Source organism: Microplitis mediator, chromosome 10 (genome assembly GCF_029852145.1).
Source record: "Microplitis mediator isolate UGA2020A chromosome 10, iyMicMedi2.1, whole genome shotgun sequence".
In the NCBI taxonomy this organism is placed as follows: domain Eukaryota; kingdom Metazoa; phylum Arthropoda; class Insecta; order Hymenoptera; family Braconidae; genus Microplitis; species Microplitis mediator.
In genome coordinates this window covers 19,741,373-19,765,498 of record NC_079978.1, presented here as the reverse complement: position 1 = coordinate 19,765,498, position 24,126 = coordinate 19,741,373, and the positions used below count along the sequence as shown (strand labels likewise).

Sequence of the window (24,126 nt, the reverse complement as noted above, 5' to 3'; positions counted from 1 at the left end):
TACGTATATACATACATACATACACTCGGACATCATCTTGAAATTAGTCAGAATAGCTTCCTAGGACCTCAAAACGTCGACATCTGATGGAAATTCGATTTTCGTAAATCGGACCGAAACCAATAACTTCCCGAATTTTTGAAAATTTACAATTTTCTTAGCGGGAAGTTAAAAAATTTCTTTTTTTGTTAACCTATGAAGAAATACCAATTATGATTTTTAAAGAAAAAATAATTTCTTAACTAATTATTTAAACAATCGAAATGTAAAGAAAACGATTATAAACAATAACAAAACTTTTTTAAGAAAAAATTTTTGCTTTAAAAATCACTATTTTGCCAAGACAATGAAATGGTAAAAAAAAGTTTTTTTAAAATATTAAACTTGTCTATTTGTTTATAAAAAATATCTTAACAAATGATGTAAAAATTTTTTTTCGAACGTAATTTAATGCTGTTGTTAGGTGCGAAAACAGCAATAGCATAAAATTTGTCGAACAAAAAATTTTTAACAACATTTCTTGGATTTTTAATTTTTTGTTAACTTTGAAAATTATTATAAACAAAATAATAAACTTTAATAAATTTTTATGGCGTGTTCTTGTTAAGTATATATATAAGAAGGGCTCCACGAAGCCAAAAATTTATAGGTGTATTGTTTAAACTTTTACATTGTCATTTATGAAAACGGAGATTGAAAAAAAATTAGTTAGTTAACAAAAGTATAACTTTTTAAAAAATTGATTTAATAACTTTTTTCCAACGGGGATTTCTTCTTTCAAGTGTCTAGATGATGCTATAATTTATTCAAATTTTTAAATTGATATTTGTTACTATAAAAAAATTATTTTATGTGGTACTCTCTCTTTAGCGACAGTGCGCCCGAGCCGTAATGGCCGCGCGGAGCCCTATTTTCGGCGTTAAATTAAAATTATAAATAATAGAGATAGAGTTCGGGGAGTCGGGACTTTTTCATTGCAAATTTCAATATTTTTTCCAAATTTCAAAAATGTTAATAGTTTTTGAAATATTAACGAAAAACTAAATGCCATTTTATTTTGTCTTAATTTGTTAATAACTATCGTAATTTTTTAGGCGCTCATATTTTTAAGAGCTTTATCTCTATTTTTCGTCTTCTTGAACTTGTTGACTAGACTTATATAAAACTTATATAAGTTGCTGGAATATTTCTTGTGACATTGGTCAAAGTTACTGCTGACACAAACGAGTTTTCTGATATAAATATGTCCGTTTTTCTGTGATTGGTATGCAGAAGCTCACAGAAACTCATCGAAGCATTACTGGTAAGAAATAATTATTTTTCTTAGATATTTAAAAAAATAAAATATAATTTTTTTTTATGCATAAAAAATATCCGGGGGTGTTTGTATAGGAATTTATATGTTAAATTAAATTTTATATATACATACGTATGTATATGGGGCATTCCACGCCAAATCGACCACTTTTGAACCCTACCCCTTTAGATTTGGCTGAAAATTTTTTCTCTTTGTACCCCATCAAAAACGTTTCTCAAAATTTTTTCACCCAACCAAAAAAAAGTTATAAATTGTTGAAAATAATGGCTTTTTTTATTTAAAATAACTATAACTTTTTCAAAATTCTACTGATTAGGACGTTTTTTTTTTCAAATTTTCGTTTTTAAATGCACTTTTAAAAAAAATATTATTGCAACCCATTTTCATTGTTTTTTTTTGTAGATTTTTGGAAACAATCAAAAATTTTTCGATGTTTACCATTTTCGATTTTTGATTTTTTTGTTTTCTTATACAACTTTGACATTTTCTGCAAATCCTCAAATTTTTTCAGAGTGATTTTATTTCGATTTATATTTTTTATTCCTAGTTGAAAGACAAAATTTTTTTTAACTAGCCTTATTTCTCATGACACCATGCTTAAAATTTTTGAGAGTACTCAGAAAACCTTGAAATTCAGAAAAAAAAAATAAAAACAATAAATTTAAATGGTAATCATTGAAATAATTTGAATTTTTTTAGAAAAATCAAGTTTAAAAATAGAAGGACCTTCTGAATAATTTGTTTATATTTTTTTCTGATAACTAAATTCAAAAACGAAGAAAATATAAAAAAAAAGTTTTCATTTGGTTCATTTTTGGACAAATACTGGGAAATCGAAAACAATTTCTTCTACACTCATTGTTTTATGGTTAAAAAACGGTGTTATGAGAAATAAGGTTATTTAAAAAAAATTTTGTTTGTCAACTAGGAATAAAAAATATAAATCGAAAAAACATCGAAAAATTTTTCATTTTTTCCAAAAATCTACAAAAAAACAATAAAGATAGGTTGCAATAATTTTTTTCGAAAAGTACATTTAAAAACAAAAATTTTGAAAAAAAAAAACGTCTCAATCAGTCGAATTTTGAAAAAGTTATAGCTTTTTTAAATGAATCGTTCATTTGAGAAACCCCATAAGTCAAGAAAACAAAATTTTTCAGGAAACACAAAAAACTTTTTTTTGGAAAAACTTGACAATAAAATAATAAATAAATAATTGAATACAATAATGTTAGCGTCTCTGAAAAAGATTCCACCACGAAAAATTTAATTTTTTAACTCAAACTACTTAAAAAAATTATTTAAAGTTGATTGACTTATGGGGTTTCTCAACCAAACGGAAAAAAAAGTTATAAAATCATTGTTTGTTTAAATGATTCCACTCAAATCATTTATTACACTGATAAAATGAAGTATTAAATATGTATTTGAACTCTGAAACTCAGAAATTAAAAAAAATTTTAATTAATTTAAATATTTTAATCAGTCATATAACAGTCAACAATAAAACAACATTTGAAATTAATTTCCCAAGAAAGCGCGAATTTAGAAAAAATAAAAAAATTATTTCTGTAAAACTAAAACTGCATATATATTTATTTGAGTCATTGACTTATGGGGTTTCTTAATCAAATGAAATTGCTGTCACCACGTTAATTTTTTTTAAAACGCTGAATTGATGCATATTTTGATTGATTTCTATGGAGGGACATCCGAAGAACCCAAAAATGCAAAAAACCCAATTTCGTAAAAAACATGACTAAAAAAAATCTAAAGGGGTCGGGTTCAAAAGTGGTCGATTTGGCGTGGAATGCTCTATATATATATATTAGACTGGGCCAAAAAAATCGACTATTTTTTTTTTTTAACGATACTGTGGAAATATTATTTGGGATGACAAAAAAAAATTATTGTGAAAATTTGAGCCCTTAATTTTGATATTAAGAGGTGTATCATCGCAATTTTTTATAATCATGCTTTGAACGTTGGTATGATTTTAAAATTTGATTGTTCAACTTTGGAATTTTTTAATTCATGTAAAAATAAGTTTCCGGGAAAAAATACAAAAATTTCTAATTTATACTCCTTCAAAAACCCACATAAAATTCGATTCGTTAAAAAAAATAAAACCATTGATTTTCGCATGTTGCAACTAATATGCATTTGAAACTCCAAATTCTTACTTCGTTTGTCAGAAAATAATACAAAAATAAATTCTTGATGTCCTTACTAACCACTGATAGAGCCGATCTTCTGAAAAATAATTACGCCATTGATTCTCTTGTTTCATATATCATCTTTATTTTTAAATTCAATTCTGCAGATCATTTGGGTTAAATACATGAAAACTTATCCACTCGTTTTGGAATGTCTTAATTTCCTCTCTCGAAGTGTAATATACTATTAAGATAAAATAAAACAATAGCCGAATTTTATTAGATTTATTTTTTTATTTTTGGAGCATTTTGATTACGAATACATGGCAAAAGACTACCCGAGTCGAAATTTAAAGCCGATATTGAACCTCCTAAGATAGTTCTTATTTCGGGAGATTGAAGTTGATTCTATTCCCACGTCAAATTAGGTCCAACTTTGGATCCCAAAGTGATATAAAATTCTATTTTTACTACCTCGGTGTCCAAAGTTGGGCCTGAAGGGAATAAAAAATTAGGGTCGATTTTGGACTTCTACAACCTATTTATTATCATTAATAACAATTCTATTATTATATGTATTTTCAATGTATTAATATTTTTATTCTTAAAATAGTTATTATAAATATAGAATTTTGATTACTATAATTATAACCACCATTGCTATTGTTACTGTTGTTGTTATTATTAAATTTTTTATCACAAATAATCAAGCCGCAACTTTAAATTTTAAAAATTTAAATTGAAAGTGTTCCAATCATTGTAAACGCGAATGAAATTCAAGGTGATATTAAATATACGTATATTATAATTATTAATATTTGATATAGGTCTTAATATTTGATATCGTACTTAGCGGTTCAAAATAGTACCTCACAGTAAATGGTAGGATGCTGAAGTTCAGTATAGGAGCTAAGGCGGCGTACAGTGCTCTAAATTGGTTCTATTTCGGTCTAGAGGGATGAATGTAGCCTTTAAATTTTGACTTGGGTAGAAAAAGTAAAAGGGGTAAAAAATAAAATTTTTAAACTTGGGGGGGGGGGGGCGGGGAGAATTCTGCCTTAAGTATAAATATTTTAATTTTCAACAGACGCGGCATATTGAAAACAAAAATTTGGTAAAGGGCTAGAAAAGAAATAAAACAAGTGAAATCCACTGAGTATACAAGCCCTACCTAAAAATTCCCATAGAATCCACTCAACTGCGACAAAAACCGCATAGAAACCAATAAAGTCTATGGGATGCTATGCGGTTTTTGTCGCAGTTGAGTGGATTCTATGGGAATTTTTGGATAGGGAGCCCATTTTTCTTAAGCCCCTTTCCTTCCCCCGCGCGCTTACATATTTTTAGTTCACTGGTTGAAACCAGTGAGCGCGGCGTTCACTGATTCAACCAGTGAACTTGTAGTCACTGGTTAAACCAGTGAATTTCACTGGTTGAATCAGTGGAATTTCACTGGTTCACTTTCAGAGAGTATGCTTCTTCACCATCCTGGTTGTATTTTTCGGATGGTGGTGCTGCTATTATATGGGCTTCTAAATTAGCTATAGTTCCCCACCAAATAAAAGACCAACAGGTACCAACCGGAAAAAATCCCAAATTCTGTAGCCAACTTCACATTAGCCATTTCAGAAAAATTTACGATATAGTCTCATTAAGCGTGACATTTGTATCCACACACCATACGTAAAATTTTACATTTATGCAAATGCGACATCTGACGTACGACATCTAGACAAGTCTACAATATTGAAGGAAAAGTATAGATTTATGTAAAAAAACCATGGGTATCTGAATTCCCATGTAGAAAACCCACATAGCTCATTTTAAACGTATTTTCGTTAATTAAGTCGTAATAATTAATAAAAGTAATTATTATATTTTTACAGTCCAGTTTGGAAAAAATCGAAAATGTCGAAATATATTTCATTGTTAGTTATCTTCATGTTTGTAAGCCTTTATGCCTGTGCAGTCGAAGGATGTGCCGGCAAATGGGTAAGTAAATATCACATTACAGTGATGAAAAAATTTAAATAAACTTAAAAAAAAACTTGGTTTGTTTAAATTCTTAAAAGATATAATTTTTTATTAAATTGAATTTGAGTCTTGTGAGTTCAAATAGGAAATCTAAGATATAAAAATTATAGTCTTTACTTTAAAACCCGCGGGAAAGCTTGAAATTAAAAAATTTTCTCTCCCCTCCGGGCGGAAAGAGTCAACTTTCGTTCCGCTGTGTGAAACGAAGTTGCAGCTTTCCGACTCCATTGAGGAGAAAAATATATCGACGAAAATATAAAAGAATAAAACGAATAAAGTGAATTAATGATTCTATAAATTTATTCAAATTTCGTTCCCTACAGTGTCATCCGATTCAAGGTTACCCTTGCTGTGACGGCTACAAATGTGACAATGGACATTGGTGGCAAGGAAACTGCGCTGTAAATACTGCGAGAAAGGTACCGGTGGGCTAGTCCTTGACAGTAGAAAAAAAATTGTATCGATGGCATGAAGAAATAAATGTTATTGTACAATAATAAAAATGAAATAAATTAACCCATGAAAAAATCTTGTTATGAAATTTTATATCAAAAGTGGTCTCTCAATTTAAAAAAAAAACTATGTAGGAATCCAACTCAGATTGCTATGTGGATTCTTTCGTGGCGTTTTCGGATGGATTTCCATAGATAGATTTTTTCTCTATGAATCCACCATGGATTCCTATATAAATTCTTCTATGGTATCCTTTCAACTAGAAAAAAAGTTGTAAGACCTATTGGGATCCAATTGGATTCCCAATTGGGAACCCAACGTTAGGTTGTAATGCATAGCCCAAGATGATCCCAATCGGTTCATCCCTATTGGGTCCCAATTGGGTATACCCAACTGTTTCCCAATTAGGCACACTCTATAGGGTTTCAATTGGATACACCCTGCAGAAACTTTAAGCCAACTCAATAAAATCCCACTGAAATCCCAACATAAAAAAAATTTGCATAAATAAATTTTTTATTTAAATCCTCTCATTCCAGTACAGTTTTTTTTTATTTATTTAATTTTCGTTATTACTGTTAATTTATAATAGTGTTAGCTAACAAAAAAAATTGATTATTTCACAAATTCTCACTTTGCACGAGACACAATTTTTATAACCTGTATTCACCATACTAGCACTTTATTATTATTTTGATAAATGTTATTGCACTGCACTAACACTTTTTTATTATTATTTCTATCAATTCTATTGCACGGTATTGTAACTGTAAAGATGTCAAAAAAATCACGCCTTGATGAGTTACTTAGAACGTTTTCCAATGCAAGAGTCACGTGTATATGGGTTTATGTCCGCTAGTTATTTGTTTTATGCGCGGAACTGTCTGAACTTGTCTACGCTTGTATTATTAGTCACAAGATTTTGTCGCCACGTGCATCACTGGTGTTAACATACACAACTATTCGATTTTTATCTTTACATATAATAATATATAAGCATATGAAAGTAGTAGATATTTCATATGGATTATTTTTCCCTTAAAGTTTTAGTTTTTTTTAAGTTTATAATTAAATTTATAATCTGCAAGAGATTAAAAATACGTTTTGCTTTACTGATGAGTCCGATGACGTATTGACAAAAATTTTATGAAATTTTTTTATGTTAAGCACTGTTTCTCGACTGAAATCACGTAATTTTTATTAGTAATAATCACTTTTATGTGAAGCAGATTTCATCGCATATTTTCGAAAAGTAAAATGATCGCTGAGCTTATCAAAATATTTTTTTTTTTTACCCATTAATTACTTTTTTATATAAAAAAAAACATTAAATAAGTGGGAATGAGCGTATTGAAAATCATAGCTGGATATAGTACCGTTTGGCTGTAATCAAATTTTTTGACTGGCAATTATACTCAAATTCTTTATATATTTAGATCCGTCATTTTTTTAAATTAAATATCTTAATTCCCGATGAAAAAAGATTTTATACAATTATATATAGACTATATATAATTATATATAGACTATACATAATTGGATAGAAAAAATGGCCCGATCCAATTGTATACAATTCTATACAAATTGTAAACAATTCTATATAATTATATACAATTCTATATATTTCAATTATATAGAATTGTATATAATTTGTATAAAATTGTATATAATTATATAGACTTGTATACATTTTTGTACAGTTGTATACAATGGGATCGGGCCATTTTTTGTATATAATTTTATACATTTGTACAATTTTATACATTTATATAATTGTATAAAATCTTTTTTCATCGGGTTAGAGGTTGAGATTAAATGTGAAGTTTTTTAGTATCGAATATCTCAAAATGTTGCAGCCTCCGATGTCTGATTGGTGAAAATAAAAGCGCACGCGCAGCACATAGTTCAAATTTCTAGTTTTTTAGAGGTTGAATACAGCTGTAAGAAAAAATAAAAAAATAAAAGTATAGGAGTCTTTATGAAAAAATAAACAAATCCTAACGTAAACATTGAATCTAAATAATTCGTGTATGACACGCGCGCTTGAGGCATGCTCATTTGGATTTTCCAAACTTTTTTTTTCTGTACATAGAAATATATTCTGTTATTGGCCTTCTACTGGTGCTACACCCAGACATAACAAAAAAAATGAAACAAAAAAAAATAAATTTCTTCTAATTGTGAGGAAACATGATCACTGATAACAACTATAATTACAAAAAAGCTATTAGTTTCTGTCATAACAAGTTTTTTTTATTTATTCACCGTTATCGATGTAATTAATATATTTATAACTATGTTCTTGAAGTTTTTTATTCGATACAAAATAAAAAATTTTATGAATATACGTTTAATTATCAATAATATAAAAGATCCAAATTTTTTTGTACTTGAGAAATATGATGATAAATTTCTACGCATCGAAAATTGTAGGTACCTGGATTTCCATATAGAAAATGGAAAATCCATCCGAAATTGTTATGTGGGAACCTACATAGGATTCTAAGCTGGATTTCCATATAGATTTTTTTGATAGTGATATCAGTATCAATCATGTCTAAGATAAAAAAACTTTAACCTCAAACTTTTAAATTTAATCTCTATATAAATGCAGTAAAAATTAATAAATTTCTCAACCATCGTGATTAATATCATTTGGATTGTTAAAATTATTGAGATTTCTATGATAAATATGTAGACCTTCAAAATGATTCGGACTATCGAGCCCATGGTGTTGGCAGAGTAGTAAGAGCTTAAACTGATATGCAGAAGGATCCAGGTTCGAGCCCCAGTAATGGCGAATACTTTTTCATCGATAAAAAAATTAATAAACATCAATTAATCAGTACTAATAGTAACTATATATGACTGGATCCGATGTTTTTTATCGGATTAATTTTCCGTCCAACAAAAAGTGACCGCTTTTTGAGTTCAAAAAACTAAAAAAAAAACAAATAAGTCCGTTCGAGCTCCCGATGAAAAAAGATTTTATACAATTGTATAGAATTATATATCAATTATATATGGACTATATATAATTATATATAGACTATATATAATTAGATAGAAAAAATGGCCTGATCCAATTGTATACAATTTGTATAGAAAATTGTATACAATTCTATACAAATTGTATATATTGCAATTATATAGAAATGTATATAATTATATAGAATTGTATATAATTTGTATAAAATTGTATATAATTATATAGACTTGTATACAATTTGTGTAGAATCGTATACAATTTCTATACAGTTATATACAATTGATCGGGCCATTTTTTGTATATAATTTTATACAATTGTATAAAATCTTTTTTCATCGGGCTCGCAACCAGCGGGAAGTTTTGGGTTGGCCCAAGGGTCAACTGCTTTTCAAATTTCTTCTTTTCAAATTTGTTTTCCATTATATATATTACAATATCATTTTTAATAATGTAAAAATATTAAATTGGCTTTAGTAATAAAAGTAAAAACTAATAATATTAGTAACAAATCATTTAAACAATTGCTCTTCTCATCAATTGTATTATCGGATCCACTTATGATAAGCTGTAGCTAACAACCAATAACCAATAAGTAATATTTTTATCTTTCTTAATTCAAGGAAACTAAACTATTTATTTGCGATAAGGTTTCGATTATATGACAGTTATAAATTTCTCAAACCACTAATCGCAAAGTACCCAAGTCGACCGAAGAGTTGAGATTTACTATAAATTAGATATAACGTATTCAATTTACGTTAATCTGCTACGATGAATTGTTTGTTATTTTTGAGTATTATTTCAATAGCTTGCATTACTGGTAATTAAATACTTTAGTAAAAAGTGATTTTTCAAAATTATTACTCCTTTCAAATGGAAAGGGAACTTATCAATCTCATTTAAGTTGAAGTTTCCAATCATTATTCGTAGTGTCAAACTTCGTTGTTTTAAATTTGTGATTTTTTCTTATATTAAGAGAACATATAAATATACTGAGGTTGTCGAAATTAAATAATAGCCTCAATTGTCGACATCAAATTTTAAATAATTTCCTATGAACGTTTTCACTAAAAAATTTCGATTGTCACGTTGTCGTGATCTTTAATATTCATTTTTTTTTTTTTTTTTTACGTACCTAAAAAGTCAATTATCGAAATTTCAAGTTTTCGCTCTGATTTCTTACTAAATTGAAATCACTATATGACTATCATACATAAGTAATGTCATGCCAAATGTAACAGTCTGGTATTCGTCAAAAGTTTCGCCGGAAAAGTCAAATAATGCTAAAATTTACTATGAATTCAACTTTGACTTTGAATAGTTAAGTTTATCGAAAAACAATAGACCTTTTTTGTAGAGCGTTCAATTTCCAACAAAAATATCTATCGATTTTTTTCGATACACGCATTCGCTGATAAGGGATAAAATTCAAAAGTTAAAACAAATTTTCTCATGTTATTTAAATGAAAAATCGAAAATTGCGATAAGACGGTTGTTAACATCAATGTTAAGAGCTCAAATATTAATAGTGTTTTCTTTCGTCTTTGCGAACAATATTTTCTATATAATTTTTGAAAAACAAAATAGTCAATTTATTGACACATTCTAATATGTATATATTAGGGTGATTCATTTCCGCAAAAGTTTTTTACTCTAAGTGCTCAAGCAAAATCTCAATCTACATCAAAAAAAAAAATTCTCACTTATTATGAGCTCCTAATTCCAAAGCTAAGTACTTGCCATTTGATTTCAAAGATTTCTCATTTAAAATACACGTAAATTAAATTACTTTTTTTTTAACTTTCTAATACTCAGCTGCGTTTCATGATATCGAGACGGTTTTGGTCGCAAATTGTAGGGCATTTGTTGATCTTCAAAAGTGCTCTAAGTTACTTAGCTGTAATTCCAGCTGTTTCACTTGTGTCCGTCGCGGAAGTCATTTTTCCTATTAAATTTACCTTTATTGACTTGCAAAACGTAAACCAATGAAAGTACACTAAAAATGTTCATGGAAATTTTATAGGAAATTTTATTCCCTTCAAAAAAAGTCCTATAAGTCAAGGCGCTAAAGTCCATAATTTCCGAGTTATAGTCATTTTAATAATTTGAAAAATAAAATATCAATTATATTTTTTTTTTTATATTATATTTTTCAAATTATTAAAATGACTATAACTTGGAAACTATGGACTTTAGCGACTTGACTCATAAGACTTTTTTTTAAGGGAATAAAATTTCCTATAAAATTTCTATTAACATTTTTAGTGTACGTTCATTGGTTTACGTTTTGCAAGCAAATAAAGGTCAATTTCATAGGAAAAATGAGTTCCGCAACGGACACAAGTGAAACAGCTGGAATTACAGCCAAGTAACTATGGGCACTTTTGAAGATCACCAAATGCCCTACAATTTGCGACCAAAACCGCCTCGATATCATGAAACGCAGCTGAGTATTAGAAAGTTAAAAAAAAAGTAATTTAATTTACGTGTATTTTAAATGAGAAATCTTTGAAATCAAATGATATACTTAGCATTGGAATTAAGAGCTCATATTTGATGAGAATTTTTTTTTTCCGATGAAGACTAAGATTTTGCTTGAGCACTTGAAAAAAAAAACTTTTGCGGAAACGATCACCCTCATATATGTTGTTTAATAAAAAACAAAATAAAATTATTTTAGGAGAAGCATTAATTTGTTATCAGTGCATTTTTTGTGATGATGTTTCCTCAGCAAAAAACATTACCCACAAAAACTGTAGTGTATCATCTTCCAAACCTTCATGTTTCAAAACAGATGCTGTATTAAGTAAGTGCTATTAAAAAAATAATTTAAAAAAATAAAATTTATCGACAAACAAATTTTTGTATTTCAGCAAATGGTACCACAATAGTAATAGCGCGTGATTGCGTGTCCCAAGTTCCTGTAAATTATAATAACATCTTTCGGGACACTACAAATAAATCAATTTATGTTGAATCGCAGTCTGCTTATTATTGTGATACAGATCTATGTAACAGTTCTGAATCACTACTGTCAACCTCCACTACTACACTTGTAACAATGATTACATTCATTAGTGCAATTAAAAGTTTATATGGAAATTAATACTAATGTAAATAATAAAAATATTATTGTCCAGCGTATTTCTTAATAAATTGACGCCAAGACAGTAAACAAATTAAAAAAAAAAAAAAACAGTAATAAATGTAATTGTGATATCGTAACAATATAAATACTTGATAAAAAGATTTTTTCAGATAATTTATTGAATTCTTGCGATATAAATATTTTTATAGTGTGTAGACCTACAATTAAATCTCTGAGATAACGCGATGATAAAAATCTACGTAATCAATATCATATCAATGTTGAAATTCAATTTCAATTAAAATTATTGTTTTAATCCAACTATTTACGCCACTTATAATATCAATTTTGAATTTGAACTGTATGCTCATGAAAAAAAAACAACGATTGACGTTACATCTGAGCATTTATTGCAATTCAAAAAGTAACGCTTCTTTTCGCAAACCAAACTGTAAAAGTTACAGATTTTCCTTACAAAAAAATACTAATGAACACTATTGGAAAATCCCTAGTAGAAATTAAATCGTGGCGCTGGCTAGTTTTACTAGATTCAAGTCAGGCGCTAGCAGGTTCAAGCAATCCTTACGCATCAGTTGTAGGTGGCGCGATTTCTAGTTTTGCCTCGATATCGCTAGCGAGGGCCTAGTTTGCAATCTAGGCGGCCCTCGATTATTTCTACTAGGGATACTAATGAAAAACTAATGGTCTATTATTTCCACGGATCAATGCTTTGATGTCATTAGTGCGCTTCGTGCAAGAAGTGCGTTTAGTGTTCTTAGTTCGCGTTCTCAGTATTTTTAATGTCATAATAGAATAAGTATTGCGATGATTCCTTAGTATCGATGATGTAACCCAATAAGAAAAAAATTGGGTCCAATCATATCTACTTATGATTTCTATTTGTACTAATTAATTGATGTTTATTAATTTTTTTATCGATGAAAAATTATTCGTCTTTACTGGGGCTCGAACCTGGATCCTTCTGCATATCAGTTGAAGCTCTTACCACTCTGCTAACACCATGGACTCAATAGTCAGGATTATTTTGAAGGTCTATATATTCATCATTGAAACCTCAAAAATCTTAACAATGCTGATGATATTAATTGTGATGATTAAGCAATTTATAAATTGTTACTGTATTTATATATATTCGTCCCGATAAAAGCTCAGGATTTTTTTTCCACCACGGTTTCTTCCCCCACCCTTTAAATGTTGGTTTTGCACATGCGCACATATAGCAGCGCATGCGCTCATTCTAATATTACGATGATGGGGGAAAAAACTGGTGGGAAAAATATCTCAAGTTTTCGTTGGGACCACTATAGAGATTAAATATCAAATTTTGAGGTTAGAGTTTTTTAGCTTTCAATAGCGATGTACCCACTAATCGAACTACTCATGATCACTAATGAACTCATAGTCAACACTAATCATTTCCAATAGTGTTGCAAAATTTACTAGTCGGAGTACTAGTGATTAACAATAAAAAATTACCATTGTCTGTCATTTTATTCGTTTCTATGTTGCATTACCTTTGAATTAATATATTTATTTGGTGCCGTAAGACGGGCGGTAGTAGTCATGGTCATCCAGTTCATAAAATACCAGGCAGGATATCAACACTGGTTAATTTTTAACAGTGTTTATTGTTCTTCCCCGTACGGACAATTAATCTTCGGGATATAAGACCCAGGTTACATTAAACGACAATCGTTTAAGTGACTTTTTTTTACAAAATTTTGAGGATTAAAAAATAATAAATTGATGTTTTTTTTTTTTTAAGTATATAATATGTAATATTTATATCATTTTAATCTTAACAGTATTTGCAGCATTATTTAAGCATCTCGTATCTTACCTATATAAGCCACAGAAAATTTTATTATTTTTGTTTTCATATTAATTATCAAAGAGTGATATCAATCAAAATTTGATAAAGAGATGATGCATATTTATAAATACTGCATTGGGCTCGATTGATTTTATTTTATTTAATATAACTGATTGCTCGAAATAAGTAATAATCTTAAGCTTAAATATTTTCATTAAACAAAAAGTTATCTATTTAATAATAATTAATAATGAAATATTTATTATTTTTAATAGCATTGTTTTCAATTAATGATTCAGGTGAATATTTTATTAAATTTAATTCAATATCTTTTTTAAAACAGTTTTTTTATAATATCAATAAGAGTAAAGAGAAAATAACGATAATACAGGTGAAATTAAATAAATATTTCTATGTTATAGGAGAGTCACTTAAATGTTGGTTTTGTACACCCACGTAAGTTTCAATTTTAATATTAATAATACATATATACGATAAAAAATATTGAATTGAAAGCAATACAATATGTGGGTTAGAAATAGTCCACATAATATTTGTGTTATCTTTTAATACAGAGAATGGTGTAAAAAGAAACACTAACACTGTGTTAAAAGTACACCGCTCGATATTTCACACCAAGAAAATAAAGCATCGTCAATTTTTAAAACCATTGTCTTAAGCAAGTGACTTGACGAAGTCCTTCGGCAAATTTCTGATGAAAGATTCTAATACTTGAAGAAAATAGATTTCACAAGTATACTTGCCAAAGATTTCATCAAGTCATGCCTAAGATTCTTTTTAAAGACTTACGGAAATCTGTAGAAACAGTCTACGGCAATTCTTAACCAATAGACGTACTATGTAACGTTTGGTCAAAGTTGCTGCAGAAATGCTTAAGATATCGGGTTTCTTTATCTTCAAGTCACTCCAAGCTCGGATGCAGTACTTTTAGCAAACCCAGTGGTCCTCATTTCAATTTAAAGTGCTAACAATTCTATCACTCGATAAAATTACATCGAACATTAAGTGGGCGCCACTGAATTTACTGTACTAATGGGGCAGCCATGTCTGGGTATCTTAAGCAATTCTGCAGCAAGTGAGCTAACGCATCTTCAGCAAGTATTACTACAGATTTACTTAAGGCATCTTACGGAAGTATCTTGCCTCAGACTTGTCCAAAACTGATGATGCACGGTAACAAATATTTTGCGGATATCACTATGGCAGTATGGGCTCGAACGCCATACTGTATGGTATCGAAGATTTTTATAGGTTATAAAATTGTATGTATAGATGATTCAACCATTGCGGGAATAGTAACATTGGCGATAGTTGTCGTGGACGCCGAAATGTCTTTATGGCCGTCAGGCCCATACTGCATTGTCGTATTCACATTGCTTATGGCCGATAAACCTAGTCTAACGACATCTATATAGTTTTGGCGGTAATACGATAGTATACATTGATTGACACGCCAGAAATTATGGCGGGAAAAACTAGTAGCATTGTGCCGTCGGCATTGTAGTATGGCTCTCAGGGCCATGCTGTTTCGTCGTGCCTGCTATGCATACGTGTGAGCAATACAATAGCTCCAGTACTATACAGTATAGTAAATAACGCCATACTTCTGAGACTCGTTACAATACTGTCTTGGAATATTTCACATACCATTTAGTATCTGTTTTGAGACCATACACGGAAAAAAAATTCTAGTTAAATTTACATTGCTAACATCGTAATTTGTCCTATTAATTATTGTATTGGTGGACTAGACTTTTCACATCGTAATTTTTACGATGTAGGGTTGGAAATTTCATTTAAGAAATAATACTTCAGACAAACAATACGAAGTCTTAAGCTCTTTAATATAAATTACGATGTAACATCGTAAAATTTGAAGAGAAATTTTAAATAAAAGATTAAAATAATAATCGGTCGGCAATTGGATTCGAACCCAAGTCCTTTCGAATGCGAAGTGTCCGACGCCTTGGACCACTCGGCCACTGAAGGGCCTACACTATATGATGTTTTTAAGATCCATATAAACGACTTGCGGAGGACCCAGTTACTATTTAAAAAGTACGATGTAACATCGTACTTTTTATAGCTTCCATCGTATTATAACAGAGGCAGCACTGTAATATTTATTTTGTTAAAAAGTAAATAGAAATATTTAAGGTACGAATAAATATAGTTTTTAAATTGTAATTTTTATTTATTTTTTTTTACGATGTTAAATTGTAATTTTTGCAGTAATTTTTAATCCTAAAAGTCTTTGTTAAAATTACGATGTTAACATCGTAAATTTCGGTAGAATTTTTTTTCCGTGTACCAGCATGGTGTTGAACGCCATGCATTTCTTACTGTATGCAGACTTGCTGAAGACTGAAGATACAGATTTACGTAAGACTTCCTTAAGAATGCTACTAGCGATTCACACGATAATTGAATTTTTTATCCTTGTCCATAAAATTTACTAATTTAATAATTGCAGTGTTAAACCTCAGTGTGACAATACCTTTCTAGAAAGTAATCTTACAATCCGAGAATGTAATTACAATAATTCGTTACCGGCTTGCAGAACAATGACTTCCCTACTTTGTGAGTTCTTCCATATAATTTTTTTTCTACTTTAAATTGTACTTCACAGTTAATAACTTCATTTCTTAATATGTTTTAGCAAATGGTGAGTTGCGTGTGCTGTTGCGTGACTGTAATAGAAAAATTACATACAGAAGCGAGCTCATGGCACAAGAAGCAAGTAAAACCGAAGATGTGTATGTCGTTGAATCACGTACATACTATTGTGATACTGATTTATGCAACAGCGCGACATCAGTTTATTTTCATCTTGAAGTCACGTTTGTCGTTATAATTTCATTTTTATGTTTAGTCTAAAATTATTGTCAATCATTGAGTACCAGGGATGTGCGAATGGTATTCGAATTTAAAAAAAAAAGCCATTCGGCATCCGAAATGGAAGTAGATTTCTATATATATATAATTTTATAATCACCCATCAAAAATTATCAAAGATATAAACAATGGCATTATCACCATAACACATGAGTCAATAATGTGACTTTGAACCCTTATTAAAAGTGGAACAATTATTGTAAAACGAAAAATAAAAAAAGGAAAACATAGCTTTTCCTATCGGCTATCAAGTTCTTTCTACATAATAAGGATAGATATACCCATTAAAAAGTTTACCCATTTACGAAAAAAGCCGAAAAAGTTGGATTTTTCGTTATTTTTGGAATTTCAAATGTCCGGAATTTCTAAACTAGTTGACCGATTTTGCTCATCTTCGAACTTAACCGTAATAATTGTTCATAGAATAAGTGTGCCAAGTTTCATTAAGATCCATTAAAAATTGTGGCCGCTATCATCGCAACATGGCGCGTTATATTACATATATATACATTACATTACATACATATATAAACTTTTGAACCAATGGTATTTTTGGAATCGACTCGATGAATTGTGATACTCTCTTAAAGTGAACCAGTGAAATTCCACTGATTCAACCAGTGAAATTCACTGGTTTAACCAGTGATTAAAAGTTCACTGGTTGAATCAGTGAACGTCGCGCTCACTGGTTTCAACCAGTGAACTAAAAATATGTAAGCGCGCGGGTACAGCAGTATTCTGTACATGAGTAGTTTAAGTGTTTTATTGTGTCAATAAGTAAGTAATATTTATTGATTATCTTCATGTAATATTTCAATTAACTTTTATATAATAATAATAATAATTATATGACACAATTTTTACAGAGTTTAAAAAAAAATAACTTTGGAGTAATTTCAATAGCTTGGAGCTAACCTCAAAAATTAATGACATAATTTTAAATTTAAACAATATAAAAAGCCCATTGAAAATGGAAACAAATTAAATTTTTATAAATCCTAATAAATATTATGTATTTTATTACAAAATAATTTTTAATTAAATATAATTGTTAATAAGACTCTTTTAGTTCACTTTGTTTTTAAATAAACGTTTATAATAAAATAAAATTAATCTAACCTATTGTGTTTATATTTATGTAGTACACCGGCGTATCACTGGTTCAACCAGTGAGCCAAGCGATCATCTTAGTCCACTGGTTGGATCAGTGATTTTCACTGGTTGAACCAGTGACCGCTCGATTCACTGGTTGAACCAGTAGATTTCACTGGTGAATCAGTGAAATTTCACTGGATCATTTTAAGAGAGTAGATTACGGCAAAATTCTTTGAAAATTACACCATGAGGACAAATGCAAAAGATAGATTCTTATAAAATCTAATAAAAAGAAATCGTTTTTATTAAAAATTTTACTCTCTAAAAATGAATTAGTGAAATTCGCTGCGAATCCGTGGATAGTCATTATTTCTCCTGCTATAAAAGTATACCGCTAATTTAACCAGTGGTAGTTTTAGCTCATTTCCAGATCATAATCACTAATTTGCAGTGAATTTCACTGGTTCAATTTTAAAGAGTAAAGTATCCAGATTCTCTAGCCTGATCAACTTGCCCAATTTTTTTACGTGATCCGTAAACTGTTAAAAATTTTTGGACTCGATGTAGTGTAAATGACGGTGTAAAATTTTCGGGTAAAAATTACACCATTTATTTTTCGTTTTTGAAATGATGTCTGACTTTACTTCGGCCTCCTTGGTATTGTAAACAGAGAACAATGAACGGAATTTAATTTAATACCATTATTGAAATTATTACAAAATATCAAAATATTACCTATTATATAACATAAAATATATGACCATGTACTCGTACATAATTTGAATTAAATTTTAATTTAACCAAAGCTAGGTCTATATGCTTTGTTGTTATTTAAAAGACTCGAGAACAAAGCGAATTAATAATTTAAAAAAATAATTGAATTATTCACACTCAGCATTGATGCGTGTATCAAAAAGCGGGGTAACAGTAATTTTAATTATGTTTTATGAGTTTAGTAGCCAATATATATTGATTTATTTAATTGAATTGTTACAAAGGTAAAAGTAAATAATAACATTCAGGATAAGGGCAAACAAAAAAAAGTTAATTAAAATACCATTGATATAAATGAGGTAAAAAATGATATTTTATTATTTCAAGCCATGTTGATTGTAGCTCTTTACAATTTATGCATACACACAACAATTATCTCGTACATCAATTTTCATCAATATTATTAATTTATCATAAAACGGGACTGAATATATTTAATATTTCAACATCCTCATTTTATTTATTCAAAAAACAGTAAACATGTAACGAACCTATTTCAGTAAATTTGTAACCGATTTCATTTAATCGATGCAATAAATTTTTTCAATGTATAACTATGTACATATGTACACGAAAAATTTTAATTTTGTCATTTATTATTATCATTATATTTTTTTTTCTTACGAAATAAAAATTTTTTTTATTTCTATAAAGGTTTCAATTATTGATTCGAGTATTTGTAACTTCTACTATATAATCCCGTCAAACAATAAAAATAAAAAAAAACTAATATTCTATTAATATGTTGAGTGAGAAAAAGTTGAATTCGAGTAATTTTTTTTTTATTGTTTCCATAAATACTCAAAATAGATAATTTTTTTATAAAATAAAATTGATAGACATCATTTCAAGAAAACTGTTGCTACACTTTAGTAATAAATTGTTAGAAGCATGAATTACATAAGGCCAAGCAAATGTTTCTTCAATTTAGTTGATACCTTCTCAAATTTATTACAATTAAAATCTTCAATAAAGCAATTATTTGGTTAAATAAAAAAAAGGAATGAAAAAAAAATATAATTAATAATTAGAAAAAAATTATTGCACTAAGAAAAAAATTTGTTTTTATAACAAAATGAAATTTCTCATTGGCATTGATAAAAATATAAAATATGTTAATTATTTCGAGAGCTACTTCTATAAACTATTAAATATTAAAATTTTATTAATTAGTTGTGTAAATTAATATTTAAGATGACAAACATCGATGAGTAACTTAAGAGTTTACTAAAAACATGATTTCTAATAAGCCACCGTGGCTGAGCGCGCGTAGGTCATAAGTCTCGCGCGATCGGTCTGGGTTCGAATCTTGGGTAGGGTAAAATTATTTATTTATAAAAAAAATGTTTGTTAAGCTATTAAACTAATCTGAACACCATTAGATAAAAAAATTCATGTCTAATAATATTTTTTTGACCAAATAAATTTTTTCTTAGTATTAAGCAAGTAAATAAAATACTTGACTAAAGTCATTATTTTACTCCATTGAAGAAAGTAATTTTTGGCACTATAGTTAAGTAACTAAAATACTTAAACCAACCAGTTTTTCTTTGAAGTTATACATATTTATTTCTTAGTGTAAACAACCCTGATTGAGAAACCTAATTTGAAATAATTCAAACACGATCCGCAACAATTCAAAGTTGGCAAAATTGACTATATATAGATATACACTAGGGTGGTCGTTAAAAATTAAATTTTCTCAGGCGCCCCATAAAAAGCTTCTTTTTAGTGAAAAAATACCCGGGGAATTTGGTTTTTTCGTTTTAGGTAAAAAGAACACGTGCCTCAGGACGATCAAAGTTCATTTTTCGATGCAATCGCGGTTTTTTTTAAATATCTCATGAAATATGCAGATTAAAGGAAAAAATCAGAGGATCAATTTTGTAGGAAATTAAATTCTTGACAAAAAAGGTCATATTCATTTTTTTTATAAAATGTGTATTTATGAAGATATGTTCAAAAAACATTTTTTAGATCTGATGAATTGGGCGTTTTAAGGAGTACAAATTTTGAAAATAAAATTTTTATAAGTATATAGAAACTACAACAAGCATTAATGATTGATATGTTACGAGTTACGAAGTTGTCTATATTTGAGGAAAAACGTCATTTTTGACATTCGTTATCCTTAAAATGCTCAATTGATAAGATCTAAAAAAGTTTTTTCAAAATATCTTCATAAATACACATTTTATAAAAAAAATGAATGTAACCTTTTTTGTCAAGAATTTAATTTCCTACAAAATTGTTCCTATGATTTTTTCCTTTAATCTGCATATTTCATGAGATATTTAAAAAAAACCGCGATTGCATCGAAAAATAAACTTTGATCGTCCTGCGGCACGTGTCCGTTCCAAATGAAATTTCTGAATCAGGGAAATAACAACATTAAATTCATCTTAAAAATAGAGCCTCATGTAATTCCGGAACTATCATAAATATGGTGCCTCATTATTCTCCCGCCATCTTTAACATAATTGTCCCTAATTAGATAAATTATTACTCTCATCCCAATATTAATCATCTTCAATTATATTAATGAAATCTAAAAATTAAATTTTGTAAAAATAATTAACCAAACTTTTAGTATTCAACAAATTACTAATCATACGCTACTAATATTTCAGTGTGTAGGTGAGAACAAATATGTACATAAACAAATATGTGCATTAAATTTTCTAAATGACATCAAAGGATTCCAAAGATTCTCAATTTTTGTTAAATTCCCGATCGGATTCAAAAATGTTAAATATTTATCTAATTAAATGCAATGGATTTTATCATTTCAATTTATAAATACAAAAATTCATTGACATTTCATCTAACGAATCACACTGGAATACGCAGTACAAAAGCGTACAAATATTTGTTATTTAATCTTTCCCTTTGCTAAAACGCCGGAAAAGAAAAACAAATAGCCAACCGCAAATAAAAACAATCGCCTAACTGTAATAGTAAATAATAAATAAATTTCTATATAACCAACTTAGTATTTGTCTTTGCTGATGTCTCAAAATATTATTTATACCTAAAGATTTACAAATATAACATTATCACATATTCATTATATATAAAAAAAAAAAAAATTAAATTTGAAGGCTAAATAATTGTGACATAAATGTGATAATTCATCGATGACTTGATTAATTAATTGATAATTTTGATATCTAAAAAATTTTGAGCAGTAGTTAAAATAAAACTAATGTCCAATACAGATAATATTTAGTGATAATTGATAATGAATCACTTATTTTTTTTATGGATTATTTCGACATCAATAATTACTGGTAAATATTAATTTATTGTAACCTACAGTTTTTAATTATTTGATATCTTATTTAAAGTTACTATTGATTTCAGTAAAAGCTATTAAATGTTATGAATGTACTCATTGTACGGATATTTCAAAATCAAAGGACGTAATCGAGAAAGACTGCCCTGAATCAGCGAGTGGTTCAGCTTGTTTGAAGATATCTTACGTACTTTGTAATTTGAACAAATAACTTATCTATTTTTCATACTCGCCTGAAAAAAAATAATTCAGACATTTGTCGATCTGTGATCTAATAAGATCTTGTTTGATCTAAGCTATTTTTTTATGCGCCCACACAGAAAAAAAATATCTTGGCTCAAGAAATTTCTTGTGATTCGTCAAGCGAAAATTTGCTTAGTTCAAGAAAAAAATTTTCTTAATTCAGAAAAAAGTTTCTTTATTCAAGAAAAAAAAATTATTGATTTAAAAAAGTTTCTTCGATCAACAAAAAAAAATTTCTTGATTCAGAGAAAATTTTTTCTGTTCAAGAAATAAAAATTTCTTCGTTAAAAAAAATTTTTTCTAGAACTAAGAAAATGTCGGCTTTCCTCCCAGAGTTAATAAAATATTTTATTCAACGCTTGCGCGCTATTCACGTTTTATCATCCTTAAAATGCGAACCCTAAATGGCCGTTTACCGACGGGTGAAAAATTATTTGTCGATACGCAATAAAGATGTCTACTATCCCGGCCATTGTGACGTAATGAAAATAAACGTAACTATTTTTTGAGCTCTTACTAAATATTGGGTAATTACAATTCCCTGTTGTTGCCCATTGAGTAGCCAAGATTGTGATGCCCATTTTTTTTTTCACCATGTCACTAAACAGCTGTTGAGACTTCGCTTTTTAGGCGATTAATAAAATGTGAATAGCGCATATGAGTTGAATGAAATTATGGGCGCAACATGTAGGGTAAGTCATAATCCGTCACCCGCGATATGTTTTGCACTCGTCTCCGGTGCGCAGTATGCGCTCGTGCCTGCGCACCTGCGACTCGTGCTAAACGCATCGCGCTGATACAATATGAATCACTTACCCTAATAGTTACGCCAATAACTATTCAGGCTAATATAATAATTCTTGAATCAAAGTTACTTTTTTTTTGCAAAAATATAAATATAAAAAATTATTAATCATTTAATAATTTAAATACTAGCAAATTACACTACGGGAGTAAGAGCTCGTAGCTGTAGTGTAAAATCTTTAGTGGGTGACGAAAGAGCCGTACCAAAAGCAGCTGATGACGATCAGGAAAAAAGTCGAGTATATGTACAAATGCTTAATATGTATTACTGTGACACAGATTTTTGTAATGGATCGAATTCGTTATTCTCAACTTCGTTTAATAATATCATAATTATTGTATCATTAATTTCTCTGATCCTCAATATTCATTAAATATAAACTATTTTATCAAATAGATTATTACTTTTTTTATAACACATTACTTTTTTTTCTATAGGTTGTCAATGAGTAAATATTATTAACCCTTTCCCGGTTTGGAGTCTTGAGGAGTCAAGGTGTAAGATGAGTAGGGATAAAATCAATCACAGTTCTTAGTAAGGCTGTGTGAGTAACAGTTCAATCGTAGTAGGGCATAAATGCGCCCCCTTCTACTATTTTTTCTGCCCCTCTCTATTAATTAGGCTAGCGCTCTCTCACTTAAAGAAAAAGACGTATGATTTAAATTAAGAGTAGGGATTCAAGGTCAACTGGGAAAGGGTTAAATAATTACTAAACAACTTATGTTTACCATAGTAGCATTGTCTGAAGCAAGCTTCTTATGGAAGATTTAAACAAGACTTGAAGAAGATGGATGTCATAAGTAAACTTGCCTAAGATTTCAACAAATCTTGCTCAAGATTCTTCTGAAAGACTTACGGAAATCTGTAGAAACTGCAGCAATTCTTAACCAATTTACGTAATAGGGGAGGGTGGGGCAGAGCGGCCCCCATAGGGCAGAGCGGCCCCGCTGAAATTTTGATCAAAAAAAAAATTTTTTTTTTTCGACTAATTACTATAAATGCGATATGTTTGCGCATTTTTACCCCTACGCATGACATTTGGGGCAAAATGGACAAGCCCAAAGTTTTGAAAAAGTGATTTTTTCATATTTTTATCGTCAAATTAAAAAAAAATTGTCATAATTCC

General features: G+C 29.0%; 2 protein-coding genes and 2 long non-coding RNA genes across 15 annotated transcripts in view; 3 read left to right on the top strand and 1 right to left on the bottom strand.

The window, feature by feature from the left end:
• LOC130676567 (glutamate receptor ionotropic, kainate 2-like) overlaps nucleotides 1–24,126 on the bottom strand; it is a 297,696-nt gene that overhangs the window by 81,322 nt on the left and 192,248 nt on the right. The window lies entirely within an intron of this gene.
• Nucleotides 1,249–6,036, top strand: LOC130676576 (uncharacterized). The gene is made up of 3 exons (XR_008991445.1): nucleotides 1,249–1,303; nucleotides 5,361–5,466; nucleotides 5,832–6,036. It is a non-coding gene; the product is annotated as an uncharacterized LOC130676576 (long non-coding RNA).
• Nucleotides 9,611–12,199, top strand: LOC130676574 (uncharacterized). Its single transcript, XM_057482900.1, has 3 exons — nucleotides 9,611–9,770; nucleotides 11,631–11,756; nucleotides 11,824–12,199. Exons 1-3 carry the CDS (start codon nucleotides 9,722–9,724, stop codon nucleotides 12,054–12,056), a joined length of 408 nt encoding a protein of 135 aa, XP_057338883.1. The 5' UTR covers nucleotides 9,611–9,721; the 3' UTR covers nucleotides 12,057–12,199.
• Nucleotides 13,961–23,356, top strand: LOC130676577 (uncharacterized). Of its 2 annotated transcripts, XR_008991447.1 has the most exons (7): nucleotides 13,961–14,171; nucleotides 14,295–14,328; nucleotides 16,367–16,473; nucleotides 16,553–17,565; nucleotides 17,655–21,947; nucleotides 22,021–22,146; nucleotides 23,132–23,356. It is a non-coding gene; the product is annotated as an uncharacterized LOC130676577 (long non-coding RNA). The 2 variants fall into 2 exon arrangements; XR_008991446.1 differs by having other exon boundaries at nucleotides 16,553–21,947.

What these genes read in the sequence shown, in the direction of transcription:
- LOC130676574 (XM_057482900.1), top strand. Translation starts at nt 9,722, where the DNA reads ATGAATTGTTTGTTATTTTTGAGTATTATTTCAATAGCTTGCATTACT. An exon ending in TTCAATAGCTTGCATTACTG is followed by an intron (nt 9,771 to 11,630) that starts GTAATTAAATAC and finishes AAATTATTTTAG; the next exon opens with GAGAAGCATTAATTTGTTAT. An exon ending in CAAAACAGATGCTGTATTAA is followed by an intron (nt 11,757 to 11,823) that starts GTAAGTGCTATT and finishes TTTGTATTTCAG; the next exon opens with CAAATGGTACCACAATAGTA.